The 12,070-nt window shown below is 33.0% G+C and overlaps 1 protein-coding gene across 4 annotated transcripts in view; it reads right to left on the bottom strand.

Moving 5' to 3' along the window:
- LOC127726702 (carbonyl reductase [NADPH] 1-like) overlaps positions 1 to 12,070 on the bottom strand; it is a 47,381-nt gene that overhangs the window by 34,538 nt on the left and 773 nt on the right. For all 4 annotated transcript variants that reach the window (XM_052234166.1, XM_052234172.1, XM_052234179.1 and 1 more), the window contains exons 2-7: positions 9,792 to 9,843; positions 7,508 to 7,589; positions 6,632 to 6,810; positions 3,915 to 4,027; positions 1,036 to 1,164; positions 34 to 175 (exon numbers count right to left, since the gene is read on the bottom strand). In XM_052234166.1, the coding sequence (XP_052090126.1) occupies positions 34 to 175; positions 1,036 to 1,164; positions 3,915 to 4,027; positions 6,632 to 6,810; positions 7,508 to 7,589; positions 9,792 to 9,812 (666 nt within the window). In that variant the 5' untranslated portion in view covers positions 9,813 to 9,843. The remainder of the gene's footprint in view (positions 1 to 33; positions 176 to 1,035; positions 1,165 to 3,914; positions 4,028 to 6,631; positions 6,811 to 7,507; positions 7,590 to 9,791; positions 9,844 to 12,070) is intronic.

Here is a 12,070-nt window from a genome sequence, read left to right as displayed (position 1 = left end):
ACCCTCTTAATCAAACAGATTTGTAACACTTACTGCATTAATAATGATGTCATCCCTCGTGTCGTTGTTCATCTGTCTTTGCTGAATAAAAGTCATAACCGTAATCCCTATATGAGACATACCATAAGCTGTATTAGCAAATCCCTGCTCTTGGTGTTGTCCAACTTGTGCGGCGCTGTAAAAAAATCGTTTACAATTGAATGCCCTACTCATGTTCAAAATAATTTTTCAGTAGTCTGTTAAAACACATTAACAAACTCATCATATATACAAAATTTATTTTTTTATACCAGACGCGAGTTTCGTCTACAAAAGACTCATCAGTGACGCTCGAATCAAAAAAGTTAAAGATGACAAATAAAGAACGAAGTTGACGAGCATAAAAAAACATCCTTCAAAATTGTATGGAGGGATATCTTAGCCGGCATTACAATCAAGTATCCTTCAATAAAATTAACATACATTTTGACTGAATAGCAAGACGATTAAGATTCAATAATGAGTACCCAACATGAATGATATTAATGAGATTTACAAAAGTCCCCTGCATTAGAAACTAAAATATCTATGGAGAGGCGTACCGTCGCAGACAATTGTTTCTTTGTAAAACATGACGTTGGTATCAAAGCTTGTCACATGAATGTATGTTTAACAACAATCGTTGTCTCTAACCATATTCAGGACAAGCACATGTGATATGATATTAATATATATAGTGTTGGTCTTAACCAAGCAAATGTTCAAAAATAATATTTGTACGGTATTTGGAGTCAAAATAACATGCAGACCATTGTTTATTCTGACATGGTGGGACTGTCATTAAACAATATCTGTATATGGATTTTAAACTGCCACCCCTTATGAATAGTACAGAACTGTATCCCCATTCACTAGGGGCAAAATTCAAGCGTCTATACATTATCAGATGAAATAATGACGATTGCGTTCTCAGAACAGTTTGGGGTTTAACATTTAAACATCCCGTTTATTTTATAAGTTGAGTCATAATTATAAAAACTGGAATTTTCTACTTACTCGATGAATTGTTGTATGAGACCTTTCACTTTATCAATTGTAATATCTGGTTGCAAAAACTGTGACCTCACTTCGTCACTGCATTTTTCAATCGCCCATTGGGAGTTAGTACTCGATATGTTGACCACTCTAAAAATAAACCTGCTTAAAGTCATATGATCCTTCAAATGTAACAAAAAGATGAATATGTTTTATATACTTGAATGGCTATATTTCTGCTATAAAACACGAGTACAGCTTTTCCGTATGCAGTGACTTTAACCATGTCTCCTGTTTGAATTCGGCAATCGCAGAGCGTTTGTAAAAATTCCGAACAGTGATGGAAAAAAAAACTAGAGGCTCTAAAGAGCCTGTGTCGCTCACCTTGGTCTATGTGCATATTAAACAAAGGACACAGATGGATTCATGACAAAATTGTGTTTTGGTTATGGTGATGTGTTTGTAGATCTTACTTTACTGAACATTCTTGCTGCTTACAATTATCTCTATCTATAATGAACTTGGCCCAGTAGTTACAGTGGAAAATATTTTGTAAAAATTTACAAAAATTTACAAAATTTATGAAAATTGTAAAAAATTGACTATAAAGGGCAATAACTCCTTAAGGGGTCAATTGACAATTTTGGTCATGTTCACTTATTTGTAGATCTTACTTTGCTGTACATTATTGCTGTTTACAGTTTATCTCTATCTATAATAATATTCAAGATAATAACCAAAAGCTGCAAAATTTTCTTAAAATTACCAATTCAGGGGCAGCAACCCAACAACGTGTTGCCTGATTGGTCTGAAAGTTTCAGGGCAGATAGATCTTGACCTAATGAACAATTTTATCCTTGTCAGATTTGCTCTAAATGCTTTGGTTTCAGAGATATGAGCCAAAAAATGCATTTTACCCTATGTACTATTTTTTAGCCATGTCGGCCATCTTGGTTCGCGGGCGGAGTCATCGGACACATTTTTTAAAACAAGATACCCTAATGATGATTGTGGACAAGTTTGGTTAAATTTGTCTTAGTAGTTTCAGAGGAGAAGATTTTTGTAAAAGATTACAAAAATTTACGAAAAATGGTTAAAAATTGACTATAAAGGCCAATAACTCCTTAAGGGGTCAACTGACCATTTTGATCAAGTTGATTATTTATTTTGCTGAACATTAATGCTGTTTACAGTTTATCTCTATCTATAATAATATTCAAGATAATAACCAAAAACGGCAAAATTTCCTTAAAATTACCAATTCAGGGGCAGCAACCCAACAACGGGTTGTCAGATTCATCTGAAAATTTGAAGCCAGATAGATCTTGACCTAATAAACAATTTTACACCATGTCAGATTTGCTCTAAATGCTTTGGTTTCAGAGATATAAGCCAAAATCTACATTTTACCCCTATGTTCTATTTTTAGCCATGGCGGCCATCTTGGTTGGTTGGCCGGGTCACCGGACACATTTTTTAAACTAGATACCCCAATGATGATTGTGGCCAAGTTTGGTCACATTTGGCCCAGTAGTTTCAGAGGAGAAGATTTTTGTAAAAGTTTACGGACGAAGGACGCAGGACGCAGGACGACGGACGACGGACGCCAAGTGATGAGAAAAGCTGAGCTAAAAAAGGAACTTGGAAAGACGATAGAATTAACCAATTATCAAGATAAATTTTAATTCGTCAAATCATTTCACAACTGTGACAAAGTTTAATTAACAAATGGGAAAGCATGGAAAATAAAAAAACAAAAACAAATAAACATCGCTCTACCATCTCACTTATTATGCAGGTGCTCTATGATTCTGTTTTGATTGCTTATCAAGGACGCGATCGGTAAACTTCGCATAAAAATCAAAAAAATAATGAGCAGCCATAAGTTTTCGATCAACAACAAAAAAAAAATGTTTTATCGATTTTACTTTATGGATTCATAATATATATTTAAAAAGACGTGCACAGAGCACTCATTTGGTGTATATGCATCGGTTCAATAATTTCCTAACCATTACAATCACCAGAAACTCGTTTCATGTTACTTTTAACTACATGTTAGATAGGCATTTTGATAACAATAAAGATGTTCTTTTTTCTTAACGAGCAAAAATTCATTTCTATCCATGTAATATAGGAAAAAGTTCATATTGTTCAAGCCATGTTGTTTCTTGTAATGGGATAGAATGTTTTATCAATGTGGTACAATGTGGTATTCACAGAATAGTTTGTCGTTTCCATTCTATAATTTAAAAAGGTTTCTGATTTATTTGTTAGTATCTTTTGGTACGCCTAAAGTAGTTAAAATTATGATTCAGTTTGCTTTGTTGTATTTTATTTACACCGGGACAAAGACTCTTGCACAAATTTATCCTTTCTACCAAGATCATTAATGTAGCATTATGCCTAATAAGGAATGAAAATGCAAGTGAAAAGGGGTGACCATTTGATTTTCTATGGAGCCAGGAGGATTTTTCGAGGATGGAAAATTCATTTTTCATCTGTTACGAGGCGTGCTAACTTATTTTTATTTTATGCACAATTATATCCTACATTTTGTTCTGCAGAAAATTCATTTTTGGTTATATTGTAGAGGTCCTTTTTATCATACAGCTGATCCAGTATTAATAAATGGTTTTGAGCGATCCTGGAGAAGGTAAATCCCGAAAAGCTATTCGGCAGCATCAAATGTACAGTGTTATTTTCATTTCCATGGGCAAGACTTTTTATTTTTAGTTCTTACCAGGCCAGCATATTCATTTTCAAAGTCCTCGTACATCCATCAACCCCACCCACCCACCACCACCACAACCACCATAATAAAAAAACAATGGAATTCCTTTAAATAAATGTATCAAATCTTTCAATGTAATTTGTATAATACAAGACAACATGCTTACCTCGCGTGAGGTCGGAGTATAGGAAACAGAGTATTACACACAGTAAGAGTTCCAAAGAAATTGGTAGCACATGTCATTTTGGCCTGCTCACTAAATGGCACCGTAGATTCACGCTGCAGAGAAACAGTGAAATCTTTAAGTTATAAAAACCTGTTGATGTTATGGTGTTACTTTAACCCATCACAGTAACTCCAATGCACTTAATCCCGACAAACGTGATAAAAACATGTCTTCCATATTTTTTCAATTAGAGTTACAACATTTTAAGTGAATTTTATATATTGATGAATATTCATTATGTCTTTCTATTTGTTTTATACTTTAGCGTTCCTATTTTATTATCTTTTACACTCATCATTCAAATTATTTGTATTAGAATTTCCAAATGAAACATCAGTGCAAAGAAGGAAAGTGCTACTCAAACGCTTAAACAGATACCTTTAAAAGTCATTTACTTAATATGGATTCCTCATATTTGAATACATGATTAACTCCATATATATTTTCTATGGAACTTAAAGGGGCATTAGCTACGATTTAGACAAAAAATTTAAATACGATTCTTTTTATTTCACGTATTAAGAAAAGCGAAATTTTGAAATTATATTTCGTTGTAAGCAGTCAGTTTGGCCCACATTTGTCAAAATAAGCTCAAAAGCATAGCTGATGTATTATCGACTTGCAAGTGACTAATTTAACCTCATTGAATCCGCATGCATGTGACCTTCAATTTAACCACTTAGCTAGAGATAGGTTACGCATGTACTAGGCGTGTTCAGTTATTATAAGTAAAAAGAATGTTAACAGTGAAAGTTAAAACAAGGGTGAACCATTTGGTTGACTGATTGGATCCACAAACAAAAAATCATTCTTGTTCAGGTAAAAAAAATGATAAACATATTCGTTTAACCTATAATATGAAATCAAACACAACTAGACAAATCCAATTGCACGATCTCGCTTTCTACTTATATTTCTATTTATGTTTATATTGGGTTACATAACCGTCTGCAGTTTTCGGAGGTCATCTCGATAATGAATTAAATAGCGTCTAGACTAAAATACACACGAAATGTTGATACATATTATCGAGTCCGTGCATTGTCATTTTTGTTTATTTCAGACTTTTTGTAATTTTGTATATATGTTTAAGTATGTCATAAATCAAATAAAGGAATTTGAGTCAAATCGTTGAACATGAATTTGACACCTAATGTCCATTTACTGGAAATTTCGTTTTTTTTTTTGACATTTCTATCCTTTGGAAAGACATACCTAACTTTTTTGTTTTAAAAGATAAACGCAAGCGGACTTTTGTAAAATCATCTGTGATATCTTCTCTACATAAGTTTGATTTGAGTTTGTGCAACATATTTTTAGAAATAATTAATTTTAATCACATTTAAATGATTTTAGTAAAAAAAAAACGGTGTTTTTGCTGTATATTTATCCAATTCGAAAAAAAAAATCAGCGGTGATTTGTTTATAAAAATTGGCACAAGCAATCTTCGTACATAATCAAGCACAATTTCATTTTTAAAAATAAGGGTCCATGAACTTGTTTTCAAGATAAATCAGTCTGAATGATAAAAATCAGTCAAAACAAGCATCTTTTCCCGATATGTCACAATATTTGACGTCGCGAAAAATAACATTTTATGTTAGCGACGTCATTACCTCCCCTGTAACTGTATCGTTTGCCCTTAAGCACAAAGACAATTTATGTGTTAAAGCATTCATCTGATCATAAAATGAAATAGGTTATAAACAAAATTAACATATGCCGAACAGGATCTGTTAAGAGAATCAACAATGGATTAGAAGGGATTACAAGCAGGAGTTGCAGAATACAAAAGGGAAAATTATGAAGTTAAGCTATCTCCTCATTCTGTGTTGATCGCATGGTTTGTTGCTTGTGCCGTGTGGATGCTGTAAAATGTGTCCCCGTTCTTTTGGTGTGTGCCCTTATTTTTGGCAGTTATGGGTTGCTTGATTCTGTTGCATAGTTCATTAGTTGTCTCATTGGCAATCATACCACATATGCTGATTATTCTTTTTGTCATTAGGAATGCACCAAAATTGATCTGGTGTAATATAAAAAAGAGAGGTTCATAGTACCATAACTATCACTTAAAAAAATTACCGTTTATAGTATCACAGAAAGCTAATCAACGGTGTAGGAGGAGCTGAAGATAGACGTTGTGCTAATTTAATAAAATAACACTTTAAAGTAGTGTTGGAATAGTATAATCGCTGTGGCCATGCTACAGGGGACCTCGACATCGTTCAAGATGAAAAGGTTATCTAGTAAACTTTCTCAAAAAGGTATATGTCATCTGTTTTTAAAAATATTGGTGTAAACGGGACAAATCTAAGAAAATACACGCCCTTTAATTCAGTAGATGTTGTTGGTTGCTATCTGCCAAAGGTTTTTTCGTTTATTGTTTATAGCATAAATCATGTCTTTTTCTTTGATTGTCTCGCATGTCTGGTCCTTTTGTAGCTTACTATTCGGTATGGGTTTTGTTCATTTTTGAAAGCCGTATAGTGACCTATAGTTTACATTCCCTTCCCGCTGTGATCTCAGGTGGTTAGTTGTCTCATTTGCAACTATACCTCATCTCCTTATTTTCATATACATTGTATACCCGACATTTTGTCCTTAATACAATACTAGTAACTTTGATTAGTTTATTTTGGGAACAGAAATAAGTCACCTTATAAGCGAGGCCTGCATTATTAACTAAGACATCAATGCCGTCATATTTTTCCTTCATGAAGTCCCTTAATTTGATGATGGTATCTTTATCATCAATGTCTAGATGGTGATATTTTGGAGATAGTCCTTCCTTTTGAAGCTCAGTGGCTGCAGCCTCGCATCTCTCTTTACTTCTTCCTATAAACATAACAAGTACAATACACACAGTGGATTGTTCAAACTACATTTAAACAATGAATTACCGAAGACTTGTCAGTTATTTCCTTCTAATTTTCATAGTACATGGCTTTCCATTTACTATAAAATGCTATACATAAATGACTTTTCATTGTAGATTAATTATGAAAGTGAACTTTTTTAAATAACTACACTAATGAAGTGTACAATTACATGAGGCAATTTCCAAGAGCCTATCATGATGATTAAAGATGAAAGAGAATAGAATTATAAAAAATATTTTGAATATTGCAAACGTTTATAATGGTACATATATGGAACAAAAAAAAAATGAAAAGGGGGGCAAAGGTGTAGGTAAAATAATTTTAATCTAATTTTTATTCCAGACCTTGGAGTAAATGTTTTTTTTCAAAGAAAACAATGGCTGTTGATATATAAAACAAAGGAACGTTTTCTAGAAGAAAAAAAAACCAATACATTACATTGATCAATAAAAAGTAAGAATCTGATGATGAGTGATAATAATTTGAATGTTTATTGCTTGAGTTTTACAATTATCAAAAGTTATACAAATTTCAAATAGCTGATGTATTAAACATTGTGTACTTTTTTAAAAAGGAACTATTCACCCTCCCGGTTCATGGTTTCATTTTAATGCACCAACGCTCAGCCATCGTATCTATATAATGTACCTTACCTGTGAGGAAAACATCACCATCAAATTGTTTACACAAAGCCTGTACTATTCCATAACCTATCCCTTTGTTAGCTCCAGTAACCTTAAAAACACATGAAGACGTTTAGATTCATTACGAAATGAATAATATGCTTTATCTTTGTTTATTCAGAGGCGCATTGGTAAACTAAAACGTACCATGAGCACTCGGGATTCAAACCCATCTTAGAAGCTGATGGTGTGGATACTTGATCCTCTCTTCGCGTCTAATATGGTGTTAGTTCAACAAACAAATCCTCAATTAAAATTCATTCTTTTATATGTAATTAAGACAACAGTAGTTAGTCGATGTTCAAATCTCATAAATCCATTATTAAAAAGATTGTGTAACATTTTTATATGTTATGTCATTTGTTTTATGCATTTCTATCAGGTTTAATCTTTTTTCATTTTAATAGTTTTTTTGATAATTTTGTACAGTTAGATTTAATGATAAATATATTGATAATTTGGTATTTTATCAGAATTGTTATCATAATTATATTTAGATTCCTGTTTGACTAGTTAGCCCTAATAATTTGCATATGGTGTCTTAGTGCATTATTGTAATGGTGCCTTGGTGCCCTGTTGGTTTGTTGCTTTATTAATTATTCATTTGTAAGCATTTAGCTGCCCTACTAGGACAAAGTATTTCCATATTTGCATTAGGACCTGATAGGGCAAGTAGGAGTTATATAAAAGAGTTACAACAGATGTGAGAGGGTTGTGACAGTCAAAGTAAGAGAGGAGAGTCAGAGGAGTAAATATCTAGGTGAACGTATTGTCGAGCCTGAAGTTTATGAGGTTGTACATCTTTATGCTTGTTACTTTGTTACAGTCGTATGTTTTTGATAATACAGTACTGAACTTATAATCGACTTTGAGTCTATTTTCATTTTACATCGGGATCTATGTTTTTCATGTGACCAGGCTTCTCTATATCACGCTTCTAGTTCAATATTAGCCTAATCTTGTAAAGTGTATCGTTGGCATATGTCGTCTTTGTACGTTGAATATCACGACCTGAAGCTGAGACACCAAACGACCAAACAACAAGCACACACTTCGAAACAAAATCGATCGAGGTAATCAAAAAACCCTAGGGAATTGCATGAACGAAACAACGAGTGAGACCAGGTGCATCGACAGGGTTAGCATATCCTACACAAAATGTATTATTCGCGCATCACCCGCCATGGGAATCCATTCTCATTCAAATCATCACAATCGAGAATAGAACACAATCTGTAAATTTACAAATCATACGACTATTCTGGTATCTAAACATCTAAGACCGCAAAAAAAATGTCGCTAGTGAGTTGAGAAACATAGTATCGTTCAACCAATTCGTGATGATGACCATAATCTTATGTAGTGTCGATTTGAATCGTTTTTCCTTGTATATCTGTTGGAGCAGCTTTTGTATCGGGATCACACACACACACACACACATGTTAATGAAGTCCGTATAGTGTGAACATTCACGAAGATATCGAATAATTTGGGATATGTATACGTCATACGGCGAGACAGAGGGAATGTTACTGCTGAGAAATGAGAAGTTGACAATCGGAAAAATTTATCATAGATTCTAATTACAGTCGTCTATATGTGTCGCATATTGAGGAAAAGATCAGGATATGAAGAAGACCTTATAGTTTCGATAGTATCCTTCATCTCAACTTCACTGGTATACATGAGATGCAAGCACTCACTGAAATGTGCGCTATTGGTTGACAGGACATTATCGATACATCTTAGTGAAATTTTAAAAAAGAACTTTGCAAGATGCATTTTCTTTTTGTCTTTTATTTGTTATTGGAAACAGTGTGGTTCTTCACAACGTTAGATTTTTCATGACATTAACAAAGAATATGTAGTAAAGGTTCTTTTTAATGAGACGATGTGGTCTATCTTTCAATTAATCAAAGGGATAGTAGTGTTAAATCTAAATTCGATTCCAATTTATGCAGGAATGTCTACAGTTACATTGTGTAACAGTTAGAACAAAGCCTTACAACTTCTCAGATGGGTTTTGTATAAAATATACCTAATATCTTCTTTTGATCACCTAAAACGCTTCCAGTAGTTAGTTTGTGAGAGGTTTTTTATATATCTTATTTTAATTATTATGTATTCAGCGGACTACAGAGATAAGATAAGATAAGATAAGATATTAATATACCAATTAAAAGGCACATGAAGAGCAAAGTAGGTTCACGTATATTGTCGAACTGATGTTAAAATAATACATTGGCTTACTTACAATTGCAACTCTCCTCGCCATCTCATCGGTAAACTAAAATGTTGTTCTTTACCTAAAAATCAAAAACAGTTTTCATTTTAAAAACAAAGTCGGGGATCCGGGCGAACTAATTTTCAACGTAATAATAAAGAGGCACCATGTGTCACACCGTACAACGTATCTGTATCATTTTTAAAAACCTGACGAAAAAGATCATTCACGTCAGGAATTAGGTCAGTATGCATTTCATTGTATTTGTTCCTAATAAAAAAAAATTGAAATGACCAGATTTCTGTTTTAGATTTTAGATTCAAAAGACAGGTGTAGCGATTCTATCATGAAAAAATGTAATATTTTTGCTTTTTATATTGTCAAACATTACATGATCTTGTGTAAAAAATGGATTTCTTATGTGTTTTTCCCCACATAAATATTAATGGGTGTGAATCGGAGAGTCTCTCTTCTTTAACTTAGTATAAACTAAATTTAAGGATTTTTTAAATGTTTAATTCGATTTAAACAAACTAGAATACAAAGTAGCTTTATTAGGTGACTTTTTGGATTTCAATGAACGTAATCTATGTATTACATGTGTTACTGGTAAATTATTATGTCAGGGATTTCGTTACCACAAATTACTTAAAACCTTTACTAAATTCTTCCATAGATATAAAGATTTGGTTTGGAAGTATGGTTGTACCTTTAGAAAACTTATTTCAAACGGGAAAGCACATCCTCATTTTTACGGAGATGTTGCTTACCGAGCCCGGAAATTTAGAGACGATCCGGTAAACTTATCGATCCTTTGAATAAACTTATTCTAAAAGGTTACCAATTCAACACTGTAATTAGATCTTTGAATATTGTTTTTATTGGTATTAATATTGATTTTGTTATCAGTAAATTAAAATCAAACTATTATTATTTGTATATACAAATGCACATTCGTGGCTCTACAATCTGTCAATATCTTGGTTTTGCACAAGGTCATGTTTTTCTCTGGCTGTTTATGACGTCTTTACACTAAATCCATTGGATGTTGGATGTGTTCTGATTGATATTTTAGTTTTTTTTATTAGTTGTTATTGGCTTTGAACTAGCTGTCAGTAAATGCGAGTACTCTTAGATCTGTAATTAGTGTCTTTTTGTTGTGGGGATGTATAAGTACCCATCCACGTCCACTCTGTGCTTTTGTTAATTGTATTTCTATTTGGATCCATCTGATGAGTTAAGCCTTTTTGAACTGATTTTTATAGTTTGTTCTTATGTTGTACTGTTACACAACTGTCCCAGGTTACGGGAGGGTTGGCGCCATCTAACTAGTTTAACCCTGTCACATTCTGTATGTGCCTGTCCCAAGTCAGGAGCCTGTAATTCAGTGGTTGTCATTTGTTGCTGTGTAACATATTTGTTTTTCGTTCATTATTTTGTACATAAAATAGGCCGTTAGTTTTCTCGTTTGAATTGTTTTACATTTGTCATTTCGGGGCCTTTTATAGCTGACTATGCGGTATGGGCTTTGCTCATTAATTATTGAAGGCCGTACGGCGACCTATAGTTGTTAATTTCTGTGTCATTTGGTCTCTTGTGGAGAGTTGTCTCATTGGCAATCATACCACATCTTCTTTTTATAATTATTAAATTAATTATAAAAGTACTGAAATGTAAAATCATTTCATATGTTTTATGAATATTTATTTATTCCATATTTCTACAATACCTAATAAATAAATATATCATAGAAAGAGATAAGGTTCCTTTTATCTAATTTGATCAGGAGTTGGGGAGAACGCACACTTTCCGCAGCTGACAGCCTAAGATGGCTACTTCTTGCGGGAATCCTTAGATTCCACTTTGCAACTACATTAGCATTATTTCGATACGATTTACTAAATTCTAGAACACAACGCGTACTATATAATACATTTACTTTTTGGTCTTTGCCCTTGACCGGCTTGTTTTTGATTTCATTAGTCGATCTTTTGACTTGTTCTAGATTGTGACTAAGTGTTTTACTTAAACTTTTGTACATTTACTGTGACATTGGAAATGTACGAGAAAATGCACGAATGTAAAAGACCAATTTTGAGTTTTATGCATGAGTTACATCGCAGGTGTAAATGACGTCAATGAACAATCGGTTCTTTCTGTGAAGTAAGGGCCATATTTTACCAAAAAGTTTCAAACATAATCGTTGATCCTACAAAATTTCAAAAAAATGAAAATAATGTAATCTTTTTATTAAATAATAATTCATACACAATCCTAAAATTGACTTCCTCTTTCATTTCAGACAGTCT

Source organism: Mytilus californianus, unplaced genomic scaffold (genome assembly GCF_021869535.1).
Source record: "Mytilus californianus isolate M0D057914Y unplaced genomic scaffold, xbMytCali1.0.p SCAF_1, whole genome shotgun sequence".
Taxonomy (NCBI): domain Eukaryota; kingdom Metazoa; phylum Mollusca; class Bivalvia; order Mytilida; family Mytilidae; genus Mytilus; species Mytilus californianus.
This window is presented reverse-complemented; position numbering and strand designations above follow the sequence as displayed.